General features: G+C 39.5%; 1 protein-coding gene across 12 annotated transcripts; it reads left to right on the top strand.

Moving 5' to 3' along the window:
* Nucleotides 1-363: 363 nt before the first annotated feature.
* On the top strand, nucleotides 364-27,753 carry MATR3 (matrin 3). Of its 12 annotated transcripts, none has more exons than XM_083798751.1 (15): nucleotides 364-381; nucleotides 8,832-9,904; nucleotides 14,592-14,653; nucleotides 15,488-15,529; nucleotides 15,864-15,967; nucleotides 17,275-17,327; nucleotides 17,776-17,901; nucleotides 18,530-18,655; nucleotides 18,883-19,053; nucleotides 20,338-20,469; nucleotides 21,418-21,461; nucleotides 21,878-22,268; nucleotides 23,746-24,139; nucleotides 24,733-24,854; nucleotides 26,489-27,753. In XM_083798751.1, exons 2-15 carry the CDS (start codon nucleotides 9,014-9,016, stop codon nucleotides 26,537-26,539), a joined length of 2,709 nt encoding a protein of 902 aa, XP_083654877.1. In that variant the 5' UTR covers nucleotides 364-381; nucleotides 8,832-9,013; the 3' UTR covers nucleotides 26,540-27,753. The 12 variants fall into 12 exon arrangements, with proteins under 12 accessions (XP_083654877.1, XP_083654885.1, XP_083654879.1 ...); XM_083798758.1 differs by lacking the exon at nucleotides 364-381 and adding an exon at nucleotides 459-480; XM_083798756.1 differs by lacking the exon at nucleotides 364-381 and adding an exon at nucleotides 559-581.
* Nucleotides 27,754-27,777: the final 24 nt, after the last annotated feature.

Genomic DNA, 27,777 nt, shown 5'->3' with positions numbered 1-27,777 from the left:
ACGTAGAGAAGAAAAATTAGCCTGTGATGAATTCCAAAGGGAAATTTTTGTTTTCCCTGGGAGACTGAATTCAGCTACGTACCCTTACCACAGTAAAAGCTTCCTGGATGATAGAGAAATAGATAAATTGCACCGCAACACGATGGAGAAATTATTTTGCTGCAACATGATGGAGAAATTGATAATTTCGCCACAACATTAAACGGAAAAGGTATTGGCTGTGAAAGAATTTAAAAGCACGGGTATTATTTGTGTGAGTCTACAAATACTGTCTGGTCATAGCACCACATTTAAGGAGAGCAGACCAAGAGTGAACTTTCCTCCTGTCAGCACAAGGTGGCAATATCGGCTTGGCTGAAAAGGAGCGGCGCATAAACCGCGGTGGGTTTTTTGTGTGGTGTTTTTTTTTCCCCTTTGCCAGAATCTTCTAATGAACCTAATAGGCACCGAGAGCCCATTGTCTCAAACGTTTTGGAGCAGGTAACGTCTCCGTTGCGCCGAGGCCCGGCCGGGGATGGCGGCGGGTGCGCGGCGCCCGGCCTAGGAGCGGCGGGACCATGAGCGCCCGCCCCCCCGCACAGGTAACGGCGCGGCGGGCTCCCAGCGGCGGCGGCCGGCCGCCATTTCGCGCTCGGGGCCCCGCCGGGCGTTCCCCGCTCCCCTTCCAGTCACGGCGGGGACCGGCGGCGTGTGAGGAGCTTCGTGTGTTCCCCCCCTCCTCGTCCCTCCGGAGGGCCGCCGCACCCCGCCGGCGGGCCCCATCCGCGTCGCTGAGGAGCCGGAGGGCGGTCTCGAACCCGCGCCCCTCAGCTGGCGGGGGGGAGGGGGGGGCGCCAAGCCCCGCCCTGGCGGCAGCGCGCGGACCATGAGGCGGGGGCCGGCGGCGCGGCGGCGCTCTCGCGAGAGCACGGTGAGCGGCCTCGACGTCTCGCGAGAGCGGCGCCGGCGGCTCCCCCCTGTCCCCCCTCAGCGCCTCAGACGGCGGCGGGGCGCGGAGCGGAGCGGGGCCGAGGCGAGGGCGGCCGCCGCCGGGCACGTGAGCGGGCGGTCAGCGGGCGGCACGTCCCCTTCCTTCCTTCCTCCTTCCCTCCTCCCCTCTCCCCTTCTCCCATCCCTCCCCCGCCGCTGCTGCGACAGCGACCGGGAGGCGCCGCCGCGGCCCTCAGGTAGGAGCGGCGCTGCGCCCGCCCGGCCCGCCGCCATGTTAGGAAGCGGCGGCTGCTGCGCTGAGGGGAGCTGAGGCGGGGGGGAGCCGTTATAACGGCCGGGGGGGGGGGGAGCGGGGGGAGGCCGCCACCCGCAGCGCCCCCGCCCGGTGCCGCGGCCCCGAACAAAGACCCGCGGCCCGGCCCGGCCCTGCCGGCGGCCTCCCCGCGCTGTGGGGGCGGCTGCCGGGCCTCGGTGCCCCGCAGGAAGCGGCCGCCACCGTGCTGCCCCCGGGGCCGCTTCGGGCTTCGCGGCCGGAGCGCTGAGGGCAGGGAGGGCGGCAGGCTCCTTCTGCTCAGTTTCACTTTCATGGAATTGGGGCTGCGGTTCCCAGCGGTGCTGCGGCGTTTTTGTCCTGCGGCGGATGAGTAACGAGCCGCGTTTATCTGCGTGTGTGGCTCCCGGGGTCAAAGTAACGAGCAGCGAAGTGCCTAAAATAAGCAAGAATTGGAAGCAACTTTCTGAGAGCCTCGAGTACCGCTTTGTTTTAGTAAACGAAGCGATTATGATGTAGAAAGAAAGCTGAAAAATCCACCTGAAGTCTGTGGCTTTTTTTTAAACGGAGCATACCTTTGGGAAAAAAAAATTGATGCCGTTTTGAAACAATTGAATGATCTAGCTTCTTTTTTATTCATCCTTAAATTCTTCAGTTTTTTGAAACTATAGGTGGAGCAGGTGATTCTGACTTCCTAGAGTAAGATAAGTAGGAAGCAACTTTTGTTGAAAGCGTCTTTTAAAACTGCTGCTTTTGTGCCTTGGAAGAGGAAAAGGGAGTGTTTTCTCTTACTAGTTTATAAAGAATTTACTGTTTTATTTTTCTGAATTTTGGGACATAATAAATGAGTGTGTGTATATATATATATATATCAAAACATCTATTTATCAAAATGCAGTGAAGCATATATTATTTTTTCAATGTATTATCCAGAAATTAGTGAACTTTTGTCATGGAGTTTTATTCAGAAATACACAAAATGATTCATCAATTAATTATGGGGAATAATTAAATTTGAATGAGGGCACTGGCAGTTGAGCCCTGTACAAATGTTTGTTCAGTGTTAACCAAGTATCTGTACTTCTATGCTATGCACTAGTTAAGGAGATGAAATCTGAGTAAGAAATCAAAAAAATTTTGATTGTTAACGATTCTGGTGAGACTTGCAAGGTGATGAGCCTTTTATATGCTTGTTTCATTGGAGCTATCTGAAGCTACCATCTTACCAAAACTTCAGTTTCTGGTGTTTGCATGTATTTGGATATGAAATACATCCCAACACTAAAGGCTGGGGCAAAAAACAAAGAGAAATTCCTAACCAGATCCTTAGAATGTGAATATCCATGTTCCTAAAGGCAAAAGCTAAAAACAAAATGAAGAGGAGGAAAAACCAATCAGTCTGAAACACTAAACTAAGAATCTGTGGTATTACAATCCATATAACTAAAATATGATCCATATCTAAACTGTGATTGCCTGGCTTGTTCAGGACTGCCAAAAGCTCATTAACTCGGTGGAACGTAAAGAAGTAAATATTTTGTGCTGCCCTTCTCTAACGCACATGCATCTGCTGAGGGTTTTGTTGAATGGCAGGACAGTTCGTGATCTAACACTTGACAGTGCTTGGGGAAGCTGTTGTAAGCAAAAGCTGCAGAGAAATGATTTTCATTCACTTTTTGTTAACTTACGATTATTTGCATAGTGTCCATGCTGCTTGCATTCTTTTGTAGTGCTCTAAGTCAACAAGGCCTAAAAACAAATGCCCACAGTATTTCTGAGCTAACTTAGTTTGCAAGTGTTTAAAGTACTGTATTGTGTAGCTTTAACTTAAACAGGAGAGGTTTTTTCTTTGGGCACTAAAATGGTCAAACAGGTCCTCGATTCTTCTCTGCAGCTAGAGTACATCTCAATGACCTCATGAACGAGATTACAGTTGGGAAAGAATGCAAGTTTATCCCAGTTCTAGAAGTGCCTGGAGGCAGACTTGCATTCACTGATTAGTCAGAAGGCTTTTTAATCGCTTAACAGATCAAAATGCAATTTAAAAAAAAAAAAGTACAATTGTTTTTTTATAATTGGTTCTTTATTGGAACGATGCACTCACTCCCTGGTTTGATCTGCTTTTGGATCATTTTGTGTGTGGCATATTTACTTTTAGAATATAATTATAGTATGTTCTGTGCTTTTGTAAAAGTTATGGTGCCTGTAAGAGTATTCATCTCCAAAACGAATGTGAATGAATAGAGATTGTTTCCTCATTTTGGCAAGTGCTTGAACACATGGTCGTTATTACCAGAGTTTCCAGTCTAAGATCCTAAATCATTCCGCAGTGACTCTTGCTGGCAGATCCCTTTGTTGAACAAAGTCTTAACGGCTTCATGGAGCTTTTCATAGGTGCTGGAACCTGTGTGAATGCATCTTATTGTAGAGCTGGAGCCTGGCGTTAGTCACAGACAGTGGACTTGCAATGGTAGGAGGGAGCGCATGGAAGCCATCGAGGTAATCGTGTGTTTATGGAGCCGTCAGTGCGGATGATGGCATTTACTCTGTATGCTCCTGGCTGCCTGTCTGAAAATAGACATTTTTTTTCCCCTCCTTTACTCTTTCTGTACTGTTCCAGGGTTCTTTGTTTCTATTCTATTGTTTCTGTAAAGGAGAAAATGCACTCTGCAACTTGAATTGATGAAATTATGTAATGAGCAGTAATAGGAACTCAGCATCTTATTTTTGCAGTGCTCTCTTATGCATTCAAGTGTTGGAAACTGTAAGTTCTTTGAAGATTCTTAACTGTTAAACTAGTTATTTTAATTTCCCATTTACGAATAAGTCTTTTCATATGTAATACTTCTCTGTTCTGAAGCAATCTTCTGTTACAGTAACTTCAGGTCTCAGATTGCCACGTGCTCCTCTGATCAAGCGAGTGAGACGAAGCTGACTGTAATCCTAAGAAATGAAACTCTTTGAGTTGTTCTGCGAGGCCTGTAACAGATTGTCTAATCTGCACAAAAAAGTGCATGCATCCCTGTGCCAGGTGCTGCCTAAGTTTTTGAGGTCATGACCCTTGGAGATCCATTGAATGAGATGTGTGTTGTTTTCTCGCCTGTAAAACAATTATATTAAATAACCACTCTGCATACTGCTATCTGAAATGGGTGATAATTTGCATTTTCTGTATGTAACGCTGCTAGACAATTTGATCTTCCTCCTTAGCCTTCGGAAAAACAGCGGCCTTTTATTGTCCAAGTCAAAGTAATCGCGTAGGCTTGAAATCCAGTACATTCGGTCATTCGGCAGCCAGAAAGCATCTGCTTCCCATTTCCTTGCAAGTTCTTGTTTTCAGTACCATTATTTCTCAGAGCAACATGCAGAGCTGTCTGTCTGAATTTGTAACTTTGACTTCCAGATTTCTTCCGTAGATAACCTTTTATGCCACAATGTATTGGAGACAGTTTTGCCGAGAAGCATATGGATTCTTCCAAAGCAGAATAGATTGTTGCAAAATGAAATGCTGCACTGAGATTAACACCTCAGGGAGGAGGGGAAAAAATTTGTACGTCTTTATCCAAAAAGCAAGGATTGTGGATGAAAAACATTTATATTGAGACTTTTTTTCAAAGGTGTGCAGTCTTCAGAGGTCTTGTTACAAACTGAAGGTGTATTTTTCAGCTTGTAGATTGCTTCATGTCTTTATTATAACAGTGTACTCAAAGCACATTGAATTTGATGACATCATTTTGATTTTCAAGTGAAAGTGAAACTGACTAGAAGGGGAAAGTTTTCATTTTTGAGACTTTTCTGTAAATACCATAAGAATGGGTATAAGATGAGATGCTCTAAGAAACTGAAGAATTAAAACTATAATGTGTATACACATAGTAAAGAAACTGAGTGGTAGAAGGAATAGGAATCTGAACTACTTTCAGCCTGCTGATGTTCCATAAAAGGTGGTAATTTAAGATGACCAATGTGATCAACGTGTCCCAAGAACTTACTGAATTTAACTGTTTTCAGGAGCAAACCTAAAATTTACAGGGAACAAGAGTTCTATCAGTTTTATTGATAAGAATTTATAATCAGTTTTCCTTGAAAATTAAAAAGTCCTTCTATAGTGTTTGAAAATCAGCCTTATTTTGACCTTTATTTGGCAGCTGTGTATTCTGTAGGATTGAAATTTCTCGCTTTTGTTGTCTGCCTTTACAGAAAACTCTTGTGCTACTTGTAGATATAAAGTGTTTTTTTTTCCATTGTCCACATTTGTCTGGAAATCTAGTAACATTTTGACTTTAAACTTATTTCAAGACAGCTTCATATTTTATTATATTTTCAAATCTCAGTATGCCCAAATTTCTGACCACTGATCTTAAAAATGTGTATCTAATAGCCTGTCTGTTCCTGACGTAGCTGAAATTACCTGAAGAACAATTAGCATGACACTTTCAACCAAGCTAAATCATATCTGGATCTTTAGATGGCTTTGTTCAGTCGCACTCATCTTGTTGCTGTGACTCAGTTGATGGCACATTTGCTTAAAAGCCAGCAGACTTTGGTCTGTGAGACTTGTCTCTATCAGATACTGACGTGAAATCTTTCATAAGAGATCAATGCAGGAACCTGACCATGTGGAAGTTAAATGTTCTTTGGTCTGATTTTTAGAGCTCTTTCCCCTCCTTGATTCGTTGTTGTCTTCATCAGACCTTGAAGAATGGGGATGTTGAGGGTACAGCACTAGGGGTAAGGTGACAGTGATGTGACAAGTAGTGGTTTATCTCAGAAATTTATAACTCTAAATAACTCAGAAATGTAGTTTCACTAAGAACACCACTCAGATACCTGATCAGGTGTGGGGCAGCTTGCTGGTTAGCACACCAACTGCAAAGGTCATATTCCATCATCAGCATACACGTGTCTTACTGTTCCCTTCGTGCTTTTTCATACGATTGTCTCTCTGTCTCATTGTTTTTCCTCATTTCCCTGCTTTTATTTTTCTCGTTTGCTTCTTTCTTCTACGTGGGTTTGCAGCAGCAGCGTGGCATCATTGTGTAAGTGTGGGGTCGAGGCACAGCGTGGAATCTGGTTCTTTGCAACCCGGTTCCATGCGAGACTGGGATGTGTTGGGTTTTGTTCCCTGATAATCTCTCCAAAGCAGTGGACGACGAAATGCCAATTGAAAACTGTGACAAGAGGATTAGTGAGCATCTGTTCAAAGAGAAAGGATTATTTTGGAAAGTGGAGAACTTTCCTGATGTAGTGAAAACCTGAATGGTGCGGGTCCTTGCATTAACAGCAGGACACACCGTGCCTTTCCTGACCACGTGGCTCTCTGCTGAATCACTGCAAGGGTCTGGCTCCTAAAGCTCCCTGGAACATCTGGCCGCATGTAGCAGCCGTTAAGTTCCGTTTCAAGCCAGTCTGTAAGTGTGTGAAAGAGCTAGAAGGAAACTGGTGCGTGAAAATGGAGGGAGTGAGGAGTAACTTGGAAAATGGTTGGAAGAGTATCAAATTGTGTAAGGTAAAGCATGGTACTCAGATGAACCTTTCAGTGTTTTCTCTTTTTTGAACTCGAGCGAGTCTTGATTTTACAGTGTAGTTCTTAAATGCTTTCTGTTTGGTTGTCCGTAGTGTGTTGAGCCTGTCCTGCACATCTCGCTCAGTGTTTGCCTTGCCTGCCCTCTCTGTATTCTTGTTTCATTGCTCTCCTCTGATGCTTTCTGCAGTGCCTGTCGCCTGCCTCAGAGACTTTTAAACTTATTTTCATCCTCATGTTTCTTAATCTCTGACTCTTAACCTAAATTACACAATTTAATGTGCTAGCAAGTGACTCCAAATACGTAGATTTTAAAAGCACAGATGAAATATGAGCTTAGATGGGCTGATAACAGAATATACAGAAAATTGTATAAAACAGTTACACAGAATTCTGTCTTTGAAAAAGTGGGTTTTGTATACTCTCTCTCTTGTAGAATCCATTATTTTTCTACATAGGAGCATAGTTTTACAACACTGCTACCTTCATATGAAATATAAGAAAGAAATTTGAAGTGCTTTACAGCTTTAAAAAAAAAAAAAAAAGGAGAAACTTTAAGCACTTCTGAAACAGGGCTCTGAATTGAGCAGGCAGTTGGGATGGAGGCACACGCATAACCTTGACCTTTTTTTCTTGTTTCCAGTACAAGAGAAATTGCCTCCTGCACAACTGGTCTCTTCAAGGAAAAGTCCTTGCTTTATTTTGTCCTTTCCATTCCTCCCTAGACGTACCTGTTCTTAGAAGCTGATTTCATTTGGAGCTGTGCAATTTATGCCTGGTTCTTTTTCAAGCCATTATGTGTTTTATGTGCAACGGAGTAGCAGTGCAAAAGCGAAACGGCTCTGCAGAGGTTTGGAAGGGCTTTACTGCACCCGGGACCCAAAAGAGCATATTCCTGGCGGAATGGTTTCATGTGGGTGTAATTGCTCTAAATTTTGTGTATACGTCCCAAAGCTGAAGCAGCGTGGGGGAGACGTATTACAGGTTATTTCTGCTCTGCACTAATAAAAATAACGTTTTCTGAAATATATCCATTGCACCAAAAATATACTGTGGATTTTGATGCACTCTGGAGTTAAAAAAAAAAAAAAAAAGTAAGTAAATGGAGCTGAACCAGGTATTTAAGTGCTAGGTGAGGGTTTTTGTGGGCTGCAGGGCAGGTAGCCATCCCCGTGAGCTGTAGGATCTTTAACTGCCACATGTGGTCACGGTGTCAGTGCCAGCCTGAACCACGGAAGCAGTGTGCTGGTAAGAGACATGCTGCTGCCGCCTGGCAGCGCTGGCTGCGGTGTGGTGCCATCTACTGACCTCCCAGGGGTCTCTTTTGGCAGGAGCAGGGTTTCCTTGGGCCTCCCAGCCCAGAGCTGAGCCTGACCTTGTGTAGCTTGAGGTCTGGAGGTCCAGGCTGGTGTCACAGCTGCAATGTAACAATAAAGAGTCACTTCCTACGTGCTGTTAGCTGTATAACTGCAATTGGGGCAAGAGGTCTTATTTACTTCCTGCAAAATTTAAAACTTGGTTTTCTTGTTCACATCTGTCTTCATGTCGGTAATTTGATTTTTACTGCATAAAGATTGAATATTATGTTTGGTCTTATTTACCAGATCTTACAGCAGAAGCTTGTTGCCCAAACTTCAGTTACTTTTAACTTCCTTTCGTCCTATTCTGTGGTGGTATAGGTTTCATTTTCAAGTATGTATGATATGCCAGAGTCATCTCGGATTCTGTGGACTTAAGGTGTTTTTGTGGTCTTCTCATAGAATACAGTGTAGCAATGTAGGTTATAAACCAAACCAAAAGCAGAGATCGAGGCTTATGTGCTAGTAAACCTTAGATGCTTTCAGACATCCCAAACTTCGGAAACTCACTTGTCTTCGATATGAAAGTAGTTTTTTGTAGAATAGTAGTAGTGTGTACAGGAAACACTGCTGTATTTTTATCTGAAATGATTTATGTAGGTTCTGGGTACATCTTGAATCTGTTAAGTTATGTAATAAAAGCCTTGTAAGATTGAGCTCTTTAATGTTTTAGATCAACATGATGCATAAGTTTAAAACTGCATCTGTTTAAAGGGATTTATGACTAAAACTGCTTGTTTTTCTACAGAATTGTCTGGTGTTTCTCAGCTTGAAGAAGATCTGCAGTCATTATTGATCCTCTTTCTTGGCGTTACCATTTTTGAAGTGAAGTTTGCCTAGCTTTCTAGCGTGAGCTTTCTTTTCAGCCATCTTAAACCCAACCAAACAAAGAGATTTTGATCCGTAAAGTAGACGAGCTATAGTTCTACAATGTCCAAGTCATTCCAGCAGTCATCTCTAAGTAGGGATTCACAAGGTCATGGGCGTGACCTCTCTGCAGGAATAGGCCTTCTTGCTGCTGCTACCCAGTCTTTAAATATGCCAGCATCTCTTGGAAGGATGAACCAGGGTACTGCACGCCTTGCTAGCTTAATGAATCTTGGAATGAGTTCATCATTGAACCAACAAGGATCTCATAGTGCACTGTCTTCTGGTAGTACCTCTTCCCATAATTTGCAGTCTATATTTAACATTGGAAGTAGAGGTCCGCTCCCTTTGTCTTCTCAGCACCGTGGAGATGCAGACCAGGCCACTAATATTTTGGCCAGCTTTGGTCTGTCTGCTAGAGACTTAGATGAACTGAGTCGCTATCCCGAGGACAAGATTACTCCTGAAAACTTGCCTCAGATCCTTCTACAACTTAAAAGGAGGAGAGCTGAAGAAGGTTATGGTAGAGATGGCAGATCATCCACACGGGAACCACCGTACAGAGTACCTAGGGATGATTGGGAAGAAAAAAGGCATTTTAGAAGAGATAGCTTTGATGATCGTGGTCCTAGTCTCAACCCAGTGGTTGACTACGACCACGGAAGTCGTTCTCAAGAATCTGGTTATTATGACAGAATGGATTATGAAGATGACAGATTAAGAGATGGAGAAAGGTGTAGGGATGAATCTTTTTATGGTGAGACTTCGCATAACTATCATAAATTTGACAGTGAGTATGACAGAATGGGTCGTGGTCCTGGTCCTGAGAGATCTCTCTTTGAGAAAAAGAGAGGTGCTCCTCCAAATAGCAATATTGAAGACTTCCATGGATTCTTACCGAAGGGTTATCCCCATCTGTGCTCTATATGTGATATGCCAGTTCATTCTAATAAGGTGAGTTACGCACCAGATGCTTCTATTTTCCTTTACGTTGTAGTATCTGTTCTGTTTTTACCTATTTCTTTAATTATTTCTATAGCCTGGTTGCTTTTGAAATGATCTGAAAGTTGGTTTGAGAGTGAAAAAGGCACTTGGTTTATTTATAAGGTAATTGTTAACAAACATTGTAAACCAGGGCTTTACATTAATGTATTTTGTTTGCCCAGATTGCTTAACTTCCAGTCAAACAGCTATCATCTACTGGGTATCTTATTTGTATTTTACATCTACATGTTCTCTTAACCACAAACATCTGGCATTTAAGCAGTTTTTTGGTGGGTTTTTTATTTTTTGTTGGTTTGGGGTTTTTTGCAGTGTATCTACTGTGCCATTCAGGAAGCCAGTTTCAGCTCTCCTCCACATCTGTCTTGATTGCTGGTTTATACGTAGTTAAGATGCATTCTTGCACAGTTCTGCTTTTTCCCTGTCCAAAGGGAAAGAGTTAATGTAGAGCCCTGGAACTTATTTGCAAAAGTAAAAATCACGTTTTAGATTAGCTCATTCTTGCCTTTTTAATTTCACTTTAACACTCTATCTCATACTATGGCTGAAATTTGTCGTCATTTTTCTCCTTTTTCACAACTCTCTTAGACACTTCAAACTCACTTTTTATTGTCACATGTTGCATCTATCCCTGTAGACTCTCCGAGCAATCAGTCTGCCGCTGCAGTATCCTGCTCTGTGTTCCTAGTAGTGTTCTTTACTTGGCTCGCAAGTAGAGTGGATCTTCGAGTGTGTTCAGTTATGCTGAGACCTCCCTCTTAGTTTATTCATGAATAGTTCAGCTCTCTGCAAAGGCGGCAGTGTACTCAAAATGGCCCGTTTATTCAGACGGTATTTTCAGAGCCTTCTCACTTTCAGCTTTTCCAATTTTACTCATCTTGCTGATTTTCAGTATACTTGGCAATTTAATTGGCTAATTGGCTAATACAGTGCCCCTCTTGTCACAACTGGTGACTAATTAGCTGGAAGGCCTTCAATTGAAATTGTAATACATGCTATTACTGTAAAATTGGTACAATGTGGAATTGCTGTTACTAACCATTTCTTTACAGTTACCTTTCAAAAAGTGCTGCTTCTATACATCTAATCTTTTGAAACATGAGAATTATTCTGTCCCTCCAAGGAGATGATCAAGACATTTTAGAGCACATGCTGTACTAGTCCAACTGATCTGACGCTTTATTGTGAACTCGTGTTGCTTTAATTATTTTATGAAAAACAGTCACAGCAGTCCAGGTTTCTTGTCCTGTATCTGACATTCATTTTTGAAAAAGGTTTAAGTATTAACAATTTAATGCCACACTCAGTTTTGTAAAAAGAAGTTCACTTGGTTAGATTGAAAACAAACTTCTGAGGCCCTTGAAGATGGCAACCAGTACTCCTGTAAGTAGGGTTCTTTTTAGCACTTTGTTTTAAAGCCTCGTTGTTCTTCGTGTGCTTTGGTATAAAGATCTGTTTAAAGGATATCCAACCTGAAATATCTTTCCAAGTATGAGAAATACCAAATTCTTTTCACAGTGTAACTTAAGTTACTGACTCCTCCTGTAACACATGAACCCATCTTTTTTAGCGGCATGCTTTGACTTAAACTGCTGAGAACACCATAAAATATTTGAGATTGGATCTTCTGTGTCTTATGACCCAAGTTTGGGTTTTGTTTCTATTTCAGAAATCATGTCACGGCAACAGTTGTTCTTTCTCTCCTTTTTTCCTCTGCTTTGCATACCTAACAGTTACAGAATTTGCTATTCTGTATCTCTCGCAAAATTCAATTAAGTAGAACTGAACTTGTGAAGTAATCGGATTTGAACCAAAATGTATGGAAAGCAGAAAGGGAATGCTATTCTTAGCTGGGACAATGTAAACTTATTTCTACGGTATCAAAATCTCATTTTCCCCATCCCCTAATAAATACTATATAATATTAAAAAAAAAAAAAGTATGATAAAGCAGTGTATCTTTTAAGCCCAAGGAGGGAGGTAAACACCTTAAGTGTAGCTTAGCCTGGCAGGCTAGTCCTGTTTTTTTCTTTTTTTGTGATGTTCTTAATTGCTTTAATTTGAAGTGTATGTATTTGTGATCCAGTTTGTTTTGTGTCTAATTACGAAGTAAATTTTGCCCCATTTTTTTCAGGCATTTTGTCAATCTTGACCGCTTGGTCAAGGAACGAGGTGTTAAATGCATAGGGATCGTTTTCCCTGCCAAAGAAAAAGGCTGATGCAACACGAGCAGATGAATTTAGAGGTTAAATGCTTGAAACTGTGATATACTCAAAGGGAAAACATGTCTGTGTCCCTAATAATGAAATATCTAAAATTAGGTGCTTAAGTTTGGCCTAATTTTCTAAAGAACAGCATGTCCTCATGCTTGCATCAGTTGAAGCAGAAGTAATCTGTGTTTTAATAAACTCGATTCAGAATTTCTTTAGCTTAACTTTGGGCATTCGTGTTAATTAGTGTCTAAATATCTAGGGCCCTGAAATGAGTGGCACTTCAGACTGGGTGTAGGAAGGGAGTGAAGGGATGTTGAGATTAAGAACTGTATTTAATAAAGGGGTAATAATGTAGATGAGCTACTGTTGTTCTGAAAACTTTCCCTGGGGAAAAAAAATCCTGTTTAGATCTCCCTTTTTTGCCAATTTTTAAAAAGCTTTTGAAGTGTAAGAATTAGATCCCCCCCCAAACTTTGGCTCTAGTTTGCAGATAATTTCAGTTTATAATAATTCGAAAGTACACGTTAAGACAGCTTCAGAGGCATGTTATATCGAGCAGAGTCAGCCGCTGAGGCTTTACAGATTGGGCACCTGAATTTAGAGGGTTTTTTAATGTTTAAATGTTTTCTGTACTATAGCACTAAAACTTGTTACTGAGTTTTAAACTGAAGAACCTTTGGTTTTCGGTATTGAATGTTCCATAGCTAGTGGGGCTTGCTTGTGGGTTTGGGGGGCTTTTTTTTCTGAATTCTAATTGCAAGTATATTTGTTAATTTATAGTTGCAGAGCCTACGTCTTACTGGCTTACAAGAAAAAGTAGTGCTCTCATTTTACATCTTGATTTAAAAAAAAGTTTCATCCTGCTCCATGTTATATTGCGTAGCATGGAGTAATATTCCAGTGCAGCTTAATGACAGTACTTCATGGGAGACTTGAAATCCGTTTTTTTTCTCCTTTGTGGAAAGTGCTAGATAAGCTTTTAGCATATGGAAACAGTGCAGTGAGCCTCAGGGGTGTCTCATTGTAACCAGAGGGATGGCTGCAGTGTGGTGGAAACTTAAAAAATCAGGAAAGATCAGGGGTTAGGAAAAATCATTTGCCAGGCCTGAGCAGAACATGAAAGACAAGACATCTAAAACAGTTGGCCAACGCAGTGTGTGTGTTCACTTCTGAAAATACAGATGACAAGAAAAAACCTCCAGTTGTTAAACTGCTCCCACAAGATCTGTAACTAGTCTCCCCCTTGTTGCTCTCCATGGACTCAAAGCCAACTCACCCCATACATCTGCTGCTGATCCCTTGCTTACAGACCAGCAGAGTGGAAATAACATCAGGGGCTCACTGTTGTGTAGCCATGGGACCGAAGAAGTCTTGTCACTTCGTAGGAATATCACGATATGGTGGTCAGGCACCCTGTGCTTAAATAAAGGAAGAGTCCCTATGCTTTCTCTTATCTTGAAATAAATAGCTGGGAGGTGAGCTCCCTTCGTAATCAAAATCAAAAAAAAAAAAAGAGTAGAAAGCCTCCTTCCTTACCAGTGCTAAGGCCAGAACCAGAGGGAATTGTACATTTAGCAGACACTGGTAAGCCTCTAGCTAACGTAAAAAATAAGAATAAGAAAAGAGCTCAGGTAGCTTGGAGGGTACAGTTAATGTCCTTTCTCGTTAGTCAAGATGCTGGCTCTTACGTAGTGGCTTCTGTAATTGCACGATGTGTTACCCTTTGTGCTGCTCACTGCCCCAACTCCTGCTCTAGACATGATGGATAGTTCCATTATGAACTTCACTCTCATACTGAGGTAATTTGGTTTAATTCCATTTTTCCTCCCTTGTACCATCTTGATTAGGTCCCCTGTTTGTCTTGATTACTCCCCTCAAATGCTCGTATATTTTTATATTTCACGTATATAGTTATGGTTTGTCCTAGCTATGTACTTTTGTTCCTTTTAGTCTTTCCTTTCTGAATTCCTTGCAGTTTCTCGACTCCTTAATGGTTTTAAAAACTTCAGTGTTTAGTTTGCATTAATCTTTGAAAGTCCGAGGAATAAAGCAGAGAGAGTAGAGGAAATTCTAAAATTACTGGGAAAAAAATATCTCAGCATCCAGTTCTGAAGACTGAAATTGCAGTGCTGCACACGTATACTGTAGCAGTTACCCTCCTGCAGGCTTTGCATGCTGAGGCAGGATCAAGCCCATAGATTGCAAGGCATTTTTCATCAGGCACCTTTTCACCCAGGCTAGAATTGAAGAGGTGGGTCCAGTTTCAGTGTGACTTCAAAGCACACACACAAAATTATTTTGCTGTCTATTTATGTATCTTAGATGCTTCAGTTTAGAAGAGAAGATACTGCACTACACAACATTATTTTTGTTAAAAATGGTTTTCCATATATGGCTTTTAATTTTTAATTATTTACTTTGCTGCAGGAGTGGAACCATCATATCAATGGAGCGACTCACAGCCGACGTTGTCAGCTGCTTCTTGAAATGTATGAATTTGAAGTACATTCTTGTGGCGTGAGGGCGTGTATAAGTAAACAACTGTCAACTGTGGTGCACAAAGCAGGTTTAGAAAACGTGCTGTGCGTTGCAGGGAATAAAGATGTGCTACTTAAAAGAGCATTTTCAGGGCACAAAGGGATATTGGTTTGTAAATTTTGAATCCTCCTGATTTGTATGTAATATTTGAGTTATCCTAAGAGTCTAATCATAGAATCATCAAGGTTGAAAGAGACCTTTGGGTTCACCAGGCCCAGCCACCCCCGACTGACCGCGTGCCCCCACTAAGCCGTGTCCCCAAGCACCACGTCCACACGTCCCTTACAGACCTCTGGGGTGGAGACCCCACCGCTGCCCTGGGCAGCCCGTCCCAGTGCTCGGCCACCCTCTGCAGGACCAAATTCTGCCTGAGGCCCGCTCTGGGCCTCCCCTGGTGCAACCTGAGGCTATTTCCTCGCATCCAAGCAAGTCACTTGAGAATGTTTTTTTCGTTTTTTTCTTTTTCTTTTTCTTTTTTTTTTTTTGCTAATCAGGCTTATGCTAATGTTCTTTTTTTTTGTAAAGGGAACTCCTTATATGCAAATTAATTCATACATTGACAGCCAGGTTGCATTTAGTGTAGGAAGTTTCTCAGAATGACACTTTTTGTCCTTAAATACTACTCATGTTTCTGGTAGCAGTACTGTAGTTGGCAATGTTAGCATGTGTTGTTTATGTAACATGTAAAGGCATTGCTGTTCACTCGATAATTTTGTACCTGTTTTCGTACGGTGAGAGGTGATTGGATTTTTCTTATCTTTGTTCTTTTTTTCTTTCCTTTCAAGATACCCAGAATGGAATCCTGACAGTGATTCAGGACATGGAATGTAAGTAGTAACGAATGATGGTCAATAGAAATTGCACTGTTACTCTGCTGGTTTGAACCATACAGTCTTAATCAAAACTGCACAGTTTTGGTTGCCTTGTAATCTTGATGCTTTGAAGTACCTGTTGCTTTATGTGAAGCTCTTTGTAACATTTGATGTGAAACATCCTACCTTTTTCAAATGCATAACCATCTGTTTTCTAGTAGCAGAAGTGCAGCCGTACAAGTAGCTAAAGTTGACTTGTCCTTGGATACTGTGTAGGAGTTGGGTGGCTGGAGAATAGAGACTTCACAGATTTTGTTTTAAAATTAAGGTTTTCTTTCCCTTTTTCTAGGGGTGATCCCTTTATGTTGCAGCAATCCACAAACCCTGCACCAGGAATTCTGGGACCCCCACCTCCTCCGTTTCACCTGGGAGGACCTCCTGTTGGGCCAAGAGGTAACATTAACACACACCCAGAGTGGATGTCCTTCACTTAAACTTCAGCTCATGTGAAGTACTAGGCTTCAATCAGTTGGGTTCTGAAGTTTTTTAATGTATCAGGATTTGAGTAAGAGTAGTTAGACACTAAATGGTCCCAGCAGCAACACCAGCTCTTCCATTTGCTATGCTTGGGGTTTTAGTTGTGTTTTTTCTTAACGTACTTTTACCAGACTTAACTTCTTGATTTTTCTTTTTTGTGTTTTTAGTTTGTTACCGGTGTTTTAGAACAAGAAAAAAAAAATGGCTCACTCTCTGAGCAGTGGAACAGAAATACTTGTACTTTTTTCCCCAATATATATACTTTCGTTCCATGCTTTCACCCATCCCCTAACTACCAGACACATTATTACTGTTTCTATCAGATTTTTTATTACAATCAATCAACACGTTTTGGGGCTTTACATTTCTTCCTGTGTAGAAGTCTTTTGCATGTCTTCTGTTTATCTGTATGTTAGTGGATTTTTGTTAAAATTGCAAAAACTGAATGTCATAAGTCTTTCTCCCTTAATGAATTTGACAGATTTGCGAGCCTTATCTTCAAAGGAAGGCAGAATAAAAATCAGTTTTTCACTTGAAATTGTTACTTCTTACCTTCTAAATAGTTTGAGTGAATAAAAACCAAAACTAATTAAACCTAATTAAACCCAATGGATTACAAGTCTTTTAGACACTTTAAAGGAATGTTTAAATATAAAAGCATGTATAGTTCAATTTCATTAAAAATAACTGATAACTTTTCAAAACATCTCAAACCTGATTTTTTTAACCAAGGTATTTGAAGGACTGTTTCCTCCAGGAGTCCCTAGTGAAATGTATATTATGATAGAATTGGTGGTATTTTAGAACCAAAGCTAGGATTCTTTTTCTGCAGCTAAAACTTCCATTGTAAGAAGTCTGTTTTCTTGGAGATCTCAGACCTTTTCTGTATGAAGGCATTTTTCTATGACAAATCTTACTCTAAAACAGGAAAGATGTTTTTCATGATGCTTTACTTATTTCCTGGTATTTCAGCTCATTAGTAAATGCAAGTTCTTCTCTAATGTTGAAGCAAAGAGGATCAGGAAGGACCTCAAGATGCAAGAGCTCTGAAATGCACAAGATTAACAGCCTTTTTGGACTGTTAATGATTAAATGACTTCTTAAAACTTGATGTCATTCCGTTTTAGTATTACAAGTGATGTCTGTCTCTTCAGAACTTCTAAAGAGATGTTAATAGCCTTGTGGGTTGAACTAAACTTACTCATTCCTTTCATTTCTTGAAGGAGCTGGAAATGGAAATATGCAAGGACCGAGACACATGCAAAAGGGCAGAGTGGTTAGTATTAAAAGTTTTTCTAAAAATCTTTGAGGAACATAAATCTTCTTCTGTGAATATGCTTTTTGTTTACTTTCGTAAGATGTTCTTCTGAATGAATGTAGTGTCTTTAAAATAGCCAGATGTTGAAACTTATTTGTGTGGGAATATTGAAGCTTTGGAATGAGATTGGGTTTTCATTGTACCAAATGCTCTACAAAATGTGCTAAAACTGTACAGACTATTTAAATGTTACATAACCTCTTATGAAGAAACTGTGGGGCACGATCATACAAAAAGGAGGCTTTGGCACAGCAGGCATCTTCCTCCATGAGAATCCTTGGATATTCTGTGCCTTTTCTATGTGTCTAGTTTTGATTACTAACGAAGACTTTAAAAAAAAAAAATCTTGAAAGACTTTTTAGGTTTCCTGGTACACGTTATGTGTGTGTACTTTTGTCTTCAATAGGAAACGAGCAGAGTTGTTCACATCATGGATTTCCAGAGGGGGAAGAACTTGAGATACCAGCTGCTTCAGCTCGTCGAGCCATTTGGAATAATTACAAATCACCTGATTCTAAACAAAATCAATGAGGTAAGATTAGGCCCTTTAGTAGTGCTGTTGGCACTGCTTGGTTTCTTTATGTGTACTGTCTGGCCTGAAATTTTCATAAGAGAACTTGGTTACCAAGCAAGATTACATGCATGTCACCAAGATCACGTGTGAAGGGAAGACTGACTAGTATGCTTCTTTTCACAAATGCGGTAATACTGCATTTTAAGTTAAATATTGTTAAAATTCCATCTTGTTATTCCCAGCTTTCTTAAAAATACACTGTCGGCAAATTCTGTTCTTGTTTTAATATCCTCTGAAGGCTTATTTGGTCTTAGTTTATTCAGATTCTCGTATCTTGAAAGGTGGAAAAAGCCAATATGCTGTCACGGAAGTGAAAAGGCCTGAAGGGAGGGTAGGAAGCAATTGAATGTGCCGATTCCAAATGTAGTTGAAATGTGAACATACAGAATAGTTCTGTTTGTGAACCTAAATAAATTATGTGAAATTCATACCAAGCTCTGCAGGTCAGTTAATGTTGTAAGCAAAAGGCAATTTTCATCTTTGAAGCAGACGTTTTTACGGGAAAGCAAAGAAGAGCTTGAGGTATCAAACAAAAATACCGGTTCCTTGAAGGAATGGTGCTTAATTTGGTTTTGTATGATTTCAGGCATTTATTGAAATGTCGACCACTGAAGATGCCCAAGCAGCAGTAGAATACTATTCGACAACACCTGCGCTGGTATTTGGTAAACCAGTCAGAGTCCACTTGTCACAGAAGTACAAAAGAATAAAGGTAAAATACTTAGGCTTTTTTCATGTTACCTTATTTTCATCTGGGGCAGTCATTGTTACCAGGCCATTGCATTTAAATTTTTACTCCTAATCTATGTACTTCTCTGCTATTTCAAATTAATCAAGGGACAGAGATGCATATAACCTACTGATTGCTTTAAGTGGTTCAGTATTAAGTACATTTTGTGTAGTATGTACTTAACAAATGCATTCACTCTTAAATTTTAGAAACCCGAGGGCAAACCTGACCAAAAAACCGAGCCGCCAAAACCAGAACTTGGTCGTGTGATTCACCTCAGCAATTTACCTCATTCGGGATACTCTGATAACGCAGTACTCAAACTGGCTGAACCATATGGAAAAATTAAGAACTACATACTCATGAGAATGAAGAGTCAGGTAACTGACTGTAGGAACATAAATATGTGTGGATTTAAACTGAGGCTCAACTGTGACGTAACTGATGCAGTTGTAGACTGCTGCTGCTGTAGCATAGATACAAAAGTTATTGGAGGGCTGTGTAGGTGGTCTTTTGCTGTTTAGCTTACTGTGAAGTGTTACTGTAACATGAGCTGTTTTAAAAAAAAAAAAAAAAAAAGGAAAACCAGGCCCTAGCTGTGAAGCAAGCATATTTAGCTTTCAGGCGTAACTTTTTGTTAGGCACATCTAGGCATTTCGAACCCTTTCTTAAGGTTGAAGAAACAGTACCTATGGGACACTAACAAATATCTTCTAGTGTTACGTTTCTTTCACTTACCCCGTATTTTTCAGTCTTTAAGCAAAGGCAGTACTGCTGTGGCACTCTCAAAATTAAAAAAAAAAAAGTTTGAAGGTGATTTGTACAGTCATGAGTACAGTCAAACACTTCGTATACACATGTACTTCTATGCATTCACAAGAATTTTAAGTCTTTAGTTCTAAATTTTTTTTCCACTACACTATTCCAACTTGTTGTTCTTACCTTCATTTAAATAAGAAATGTTTTTTTTCTTCAGAGAGAAATTCCTGAATCCCACAATGCCATACTCATGTTGTAGAATCAAAAATTACTAGAATCTAAGGCATGACCCCTAAGAAGTCCGCCATGACCTTATTTCAATGGAGAAACAAAAGAACCTTGCTCAGTTTGATACAGAAACAGCTTTCTGCAATCTGCTGCTGATGCTCAAACCCAGATGTGCAAAGCTTGGTCAGCAAACTTAATGTGTTGTAGGCTTGTTTCCATGGAGGAACATCTCATAAAGCAGGGCTTGTAGGCCAGCATCTGCTGCATTTCTGTTTCAAACTTCTTCCAAAAAAAAAAAAAAAAACTTTCACAAACCCCTAGATTTCTTTAGTGCCTTGAAACTTGCAGATACTTTAGCACCAAATAAATGAGTTTCATATTCCAGATGCTTTTTTTTGACGCGTATTACACTTTAAGGTGACTTTTTCAGATTACTTAAATACATGATATTTTGTTTCTGAAACTCTAGAGGATTAGATTACTGAATTCAAAAAGAAGGAGATGTAGAGCGCTTTGGGAAATACTGAAATGTTTAGCTAGTTTGGAGGGGATGCATATACCTAGATCTCATCATTTGGTTTCATCTTTTTGAAATGCTGTGTTCTAAGTTAACATTTCCACTGGCAAAGCTATTTGTGTTTTGTAGTAGTTCCTGATGTGTATTTTAATCTTTTCAGGCTTTCATTGAGATGGAGACCAGAGAAGATGCTTTAGCTATGGTTGAGCATTGTGCCAACAAAGCACTTTGGTTCCAAGGCAGGTGTGTGAAAGTGGATTTATCTGAAAAATACAAGAAATTGGTGTTAAGGGTAAGTACGGTATTTAGTAACTGTTTTGTAATTGTAATTGAAGGTGTAAAGTAGAAGACAGCTATCACTTATTGAGAATTCAATGGCACTTTTAAAATTATTCATTGTCATATTTTCTGGCAACTTAAATGGTATTTAGTAGGAGTGTGGTGTTATGAGTTGTAGAACAAAGTAAAAGGATTCTCCTTTCAGATTTAAAACATGAAAAAGCAAATTCTAAAGTAATTGTAGATTTTAAATAAACCTTCTCTGTTTAAACATTCTGTAGTGTAGATTGTTCCTTCTCATCCTCCTCTGTCAAATGAACTGTGATTTAAAATGAGAAGCTGGGTGGAAGACCTATGTGCATTGTAAGACTTTGTCAAGCTCTCTAATTAGCGACATTTTAAAATAAAGACTTTTTATTGTGCAGTATGGAGAAATCTTACTATTGCACATGGTCACGCACCACAAATGAATACTTAGTGGCAAGTTCACATACTTAGCTAGTGCCCTGACTTGGATAGTATTAACATAGAAAATAAGTAGAATTTTCTGTTCAGTAACTCTTAAACAAGTGAAATGTAAGTCTTCACCTTTCTAGGTATTCCACTTCTAATGGTAGTGAAAAGAGCATAGATTAAGACCAACTTCTTGCCTGCACCATGTTGAATCAGTTCATAAACAAAAGAGCTGTTGTATATGACTTTCTGGAGCAGGCTATCCCATTTTTGTATCAAATAACAGATCATTTTGGTGAAGAAAGACTGGGGATTTCTAGGTTCATGAAGTCCCGTCTAACATAATAGCAATTTATTGATTGTTTGCAAGCTGGACATTGTTTAAGAGTACTTGTGGATTAGAATAATTGGAAGTGCTTGACTAGATTTTACTGTCTGGTCTGAATTAATGCTGCAATGCTTCTATAAATAATACTCTACTGTGACTTATGATTTTTTTTAATTTTAGATTCCAAACAAAGGAGTTGAACTGCTGAAAAAGGATAAAACTAGGTAACTTTCTATTATTAAAACAGAACGCTGTTTAAAAGAAACATAAAAATACGTTATACAACACATAGAAGTTGTACAAAAGAAGTCTGGCAAGCTCTGAGATTAACCGTTTCTAATACGGTACCTACCCTTTTCCTTTAATGAAGGAGATTTCACGGCCTCTTCAGGCTCCTCAGGAAATCTGTTACAGTCCTTAATTATCCTCGTTTTCCTGCAATTTAAACCTACAAGCAGTTGTCCTATCTTGTAAGGACAACTTGCAGCAGCCTCTTGAAGACTGGTGTTATGTTTCTCTCAAGCTTCCATTTTCTGAACTAAACACAGAGTTTTCAGGCTTGTCTTGAAAAATATAACCTACCTTTTTTAGTCATTTCTGGGTGCTTTTCACGTTCACAAACAAGTATTTTTCTTTACAGAAAGAGAACATACTCTCCAGACAGCAAAGATTCTCCAAGTGACAAGAAGTCTAAGACTGATGCTGCTCAGAAACCGGAAAGTGGCAGTGTGGAAGATAAAACGAAAGAGGAGAAACAAGATGATGCTGCTGAGCCATCAGGCGCTAAAAGTAGTGAACAGGCAGACCAAGATGAGCCTAGTTTACTCCTTGAATCTGAAGATGAGCTGCTAGTGGATGAGGAGGAAGCAGCAGCACTGTTGGAAAGTGGCAGCTCAGCAGGAGATGATGCAGATGTTGCCAATTTAACTGATGTGACTACTGAAGAAAAAAAGGAACCAGCTGATGATGTGACCGTAAAAACTGAGGGAAATGCTGTGGCCAATCCAGCAACAAAGAAAAAACTTAAAAAGGTAATCGTATAGCAAGGTACTGGGCTATAGAAAACATGAATTTGAATAGCACACCTCATTCTATTTCAGATATTTTCTGTGGGTCTGTCTTCAAAAGGCATGCATGTTGTGCCTGTTTGAAGAGAAACAGGTGTAAAAGCTTCTGTGAAGAAAATGGAAGAACCCATTGGATACAAATTACAAATGAAGTCAGTTAAAAATCAGTGTTTCTGTATTGACAAAAACCAGTAACTTGTCGGTTTCCACCCAAATCATTTCCTGGGATTTTTTCTTGCTTTTTTTTGCTTTTCTCCTTGCTCCTCTCTTGACTAATATTAAGCAGCCAGGAACTATTAGTCCCTAGCAGACTGGCTGTAGTTACTCTTTGAGCACGGAGCAGAACAGTGATACTGAAAAATATATGTGGGGCTTGAAGCTGTTTTACACTTTACAAAATTACGTGTGTATCTACTAATTATGTTTAGCCAGAGAGGTAGACATTTTTCTCACCAGATGATCACACACTCTCATGTTTATGTCCTTGTAGCTGCTTTTTTTCTTGTTTAAATCTTATTTGGTTATGTGAAGTAGCCTACAAAAAAGCCAGTATGCAAAGTTGCAATAACTTCATTGACTGGAGTGTTGTTTCACAAAAAAAAAAAAAGACACTTGTTCCTTGCTCTTAATGAGTGCAGTGTGCATGCCTTTTGATTTTGGAGAATCTTTCTGTCAGGAAGCTAGTTACGTGGTGTTGGGGTTAATATTGCCGATGCAAGTGGCAGTGGCTATTTCTTGTTATGTGGATACCTGTCAGGATAAACCATCTCAAAACCCAAACTTGTTTCTTTGAAGAACCATACTTAGAGCATGGATGAAAAGCTAATGCTGTTTCTCTTGCTCTGCTACTCATGATTGCTGTTAAACATGTGAAATACTGATGTCTCCATATCAGCAGGAATGTTGCAAAAAAGCAGATTTCAGACAGATTCGCTGTCTTAATGAAGCTGGATTTTAAGAAACCTTCATGTTTTTTTTTTAAAGGGGAAGTTCTAAGCTTTCCAGTGGTTGCAAGAGGGCTCTTAGTATTTCTTTTAGTGAACTTTCATACTGTTAGTGGGCACAGAATTACTCTGATAAGGTCCAAAATGATGTTCACTTAATTTTTTGAAATCTTCATGTTAGGACTTTCAAAATAAGTATAAACAAAAAGCTACTGAAATTGTGAAGTGGAAGATATGTTGATAAAAAACAAACCATTATAATATTAAAATATTTATTCCAAAATTGAACACTTGACTCTAGGACAGTGGAGTACATTTAAAAAGAACTTGTTACATTTCCACATGTCTGAGTAATATTTTGAATGAGTGAGATAGGTGTTGAATAATTTTAGCTTTTTCCGGGAAGTTTGGAGAAGCTGTTTCTCTTCTGAAACCTAAGACAATTTGAGGGAAGCATTTAAGAATAAGCTGACTTAAGGAAAACATTTTCTCAACAGCGATATGTGGGTGGCTTTCCACGGAGCATGGAAGGCTTTGTCACTCTAGATGAGGTTGGTGATGAAGAAGACTCAGATCATCAAAAACTTCGCAAGTCGGGTTTGGCAGTAAAAACTGCTGGCAAAAATGATGATAGTTTGGCGGAAATCAAGGTAGACAAGATTGAGGAGCCAGAGCAGGAAAATGAAACGTTAGAAAATGGTACCAAGACCGAAGAAAATCCGAAGGCTGAAGCTGTTGAAGCTTCTGATACCACAACAGCACAAGATACTGAGAAAAATGCCCACGAAAATACAGACACCCAGGATGAACAGGAAACAAAGAATGTCCAAGAGAAAGCTGCTGTTCCAGATGAATTTAGGATTGGGCCATACCAGCCAAATATTCCTGTTGGTAAGGCTGTTTCCATTTCTCTTCCAATATGTCTCTGTATGTTGCAGTAGCATTTCTCATTTCATTTGACTTTTATTTCTGGCAGTGCATTGCCTTTGAGCCTTCCATTTTAGGGCTTCCCACTCTTCTCTCCTTCTTCACTCCTTCCCTACCTTTAGTTTTCTTTCTGTTTTTTTCCTTATTTTCATACAGTTCTCCATAACACTTTCCTTAGGCAGAAATTAAATTGGAAGAGGTATATTTTAGCAACACAGATTCAATTAATAGCGCAAGTCACGGTAGTGATACTAGTTTAGATTCATACTAAATACTCAAAACTCACAGATTGATCACAGAACGTTGTTAGTTCTTTTGAAGGGACCAATAAAATAGACCCTTAACCTGAAAAGTTGATTTAAAAAAAGTCTGCACATATTTAGTTATTACTGTAGGTCCCTGGCTTGAATAAACTAAACCAACGACTTTTAAAGACAAAGCAGCTTTTAATGTAAAGTGGATTATGGTTTAAGATTTAGTTTGAAATGACATATGACATTAAAAAAATTGATGTAGAGTAGATCTCTTAGTTTATTTTGTGGTGTTTACTTCTCTAGGTGTGAATTATGTGGTACCCAAAACAGGGTTTTATTGCAAATTGTGTTCCCTGTTCTACACAAATGAAGATGTTGCAAAAAAGACCCATTGCAGCAGCCTTCCTCATTATCAAAAGTTGAAGGTAAGGCAAAAACTTGTTCATTTTAAGTGGCGTGATTCTTTCCTGGGGAATAGATCTGAATGAAACTGGACTGAAGAAAAATAAAATAAAAGCTTCCAGGCAGTGGAAATTGGCTTATTCTATAACTTCTAACTCAAGGTAGACATCTCCAAAACTTCATCTTTTGAGAATAACAGACAGGATACACATTTTAAAAGATGGGTTCCAGCATTTTTTTAATGAACTCTGATTAAAGAGGGCATTCTGATTGGAGTAGACTGCAGGCTTAGAGTTAGTGGCACAAAGTAAATACTGGTGACTCAAATCTCTTCCAGTTGTCCCTTGGAGAGTATTTTTAACCAGTCAACAGAGCTTAAGCTGAATTTACATTTTTTTGTTAAAAATCCATATTTGCAACTTCTGATTTTGTGAGCATGTTTTGCAGTTTCTAATTGGATTAGGTATCACATGATTGCATGGCATGAATGGTAATGCTGCTGCTGTATTTTTGTGTACTGTGAGCTGCTTTTAAATACCCCTTCCCAGAAAGGGAAATCCTAAACAAAGCTCTTAATAATGCAGTGTTCGCATCAATTGATTTCATGTCAGTCAATTATTGAGCTGAAATCAAAGTCTGTGGGTTCCACAGAAGGAAGAAGGCAGCATCTCAAATCTGAAAACGTTTGCTTTCTCTCTTGCAATGCTAGGCAACCCTAAAACAAATATAGGGCCCTGTATTTGAAAGACAGGTGGCAAAAATAAATGTCACAAAGCAAACAACATTATCAAGAAGTAGATCAGAAAATCAACTACCATGCAGAATCCTGTAGTAAGAAAAACTCACTTCATCCATCACCCATAGCTTTTTTCTTTTTTTTTTTTCATTGAGGTACCTGATTTGGGGAATTTAAAGACTTGCTGTATAAGGGGAAGTGGGGCAAATAATCCAGAGAGTTGTTAACAATTTATTAACTTTATTATTTAAATGAAACGTGATCTGATTTGCTTTTTCCATGGTACAAGTGACTAATGAATGAGCTGCTCTTGAGTGACTTGTAATGCTGGTGTGGTTTTAGAATTGGGGAGGAAAGGGGAAAATGCATTTTTTGTTTCAGTGGCAAGGCACTTCTCTAGCTGGGATTCTTATTCACTTTGAGAGCGATAAGAGTAAATAATTAGATGAATTGATATCACTACCAAATACTGAAATTATACCAAATTCCTCAAATTTTCAAAGCAACCCTTCTCTAGGGAAGGGAGGTGTTTTGTCCCTGGCACTGCAGAGAGCTAATTCCAACCAGGTAAGTAGCACAACCACTGTTGTGAGTCCATGATGAAGTGGAAAGTAATTCTCTTAGCTTGCCAGCCTGTTAGGAAGACACTAATGGCAGGACCACGTAAAAGCTTGCAGAGGCTGCCGTTTGGATGTTTGTTGTTGGTGAGCTGTGCGCTCAATATTTTAATGATAATGTAGCACTTGAAGGATCTGCTTCATTTCAGCGTGTGGAGAAGTGCCAGTCTTGTTTGTTGTGACCTCTGCAGTTGACATTCATAAATTTTACAAAGTGAAAATTGGGTTTATCTTTATGGTCTTGATGTCGGGACCGCAAGAAACTCTTAAATATATCCAAAATATGGTTGATTTCTTTTAACAGAAAATTCTGGATAAAATGGCAGAAGACCACAGGCAAAAGAAAGAAGCATAAAAGGAAGGATGGATGTAAGGAAAACAGTGGCTTTGTTTTTAATGTTAATCTTTTTTAAAAGCAGTACAAGTAGTAGATGGAAATACTGTATTCTTTTTTGTTTTAGTGAAATACAGTAGACATTATAGGTCTGTTCATGTGTTAAATGTTGTAGCAAAAAGCATAAGCAGTTAAGTTAATGACAAAAAATTGTTCTTAATGTGGGAATGGCAACAAGTTTTCGTTTTGGCACTTCGAGCTATTAAAGACAAAATATTGCATCCTTGTGGAAAGCTCATCTATGGCGAGAAAATTTCCTTTAAGTGAAATTCACTACTTTCAAGCTTCAAAAATTTGTCTTTCCATTCTCAATAAAAAATAAAAAGTAACACTGTATTTTTTTCATCTAGAACATTCCATATTTCAGTCTGAGCCTAGCAGATACTTAATTTGGAGTGTAAGGCTGTCATTGCATTTCACTTTTGAAAAGTCTTTAAATGTAAGTTGCATTTTTAAATGTTGAATTGCAGTTTCTTTTAATGTCATTGCTGTTATATAGCAAATAGGAAAATTAGTGATTAGTCAGCTTTACAACTTCGTGATTTTTTTTCTAAGCTCTTGATAGACTTTCCTATTCGGCTATACCTTGTATTTTTAGTGGAAAAGTAAATGCCCATTCTCCTCTGACCAGTATTATTTCCTTGAGCTCTTCCTGCTTTTACTTGAATCTTGTAGCTGTCGTACACTTCTGGTATAATCAAAAGCAGCATTTGAGTCCTGAAATGTAAAAAGGTATCTTTATATTCTTCACATGTAATTTTTTTCATACCTGCATTTTAACTGTTTTTGTTAATCTGGTTTCGTCAAGGATCTTTAGAACTGTGCTCTTAATGTACCTGCACATGTGAGATGTGAACAGGAATTTGCATGTGTAACCTGTGTTTATCTGTAGTTTTTGTTATTTACTGCTTATTTGTGAATTCAGGTTACTAAAGTGATTTACCAATAAACAAAGCTAGGCAATGGTAATTTGTTATAGATGTTTGGCATGTTAACCAATGTTTACTGAGCTCTTGACTCCCATGTTCATGGTACCACACTGAAACTCTAGCTCTCTTGAAATTTGCATGTTTTAACACCTGTGTTTTTGCAGCTTACTACATAACTTTCCTTTCTCTTTTCTAAAACCTCTTCCATTTCCAAACAAATTAAAATGACTTGTTAAAACACTGGTAGGTATATTCTGACAGTTTCATTTC

Source organism: Anser anser, assembly GCF_964211835.1.
Source record: "Anser anser genome assembly, chromosome: 14".
In the NCBI taxonomy this organism is placed as follows: Eukaryota; Metazoa; Chordata; class Aves; order Anseriformes; family Anatidae; genus Anser; species Anser anser.
The sequence above is the reverse complement of the archived record's forward strand: the minus strand, read 5'-3'. Positions and strand labels throughout refer to the sequence as shown.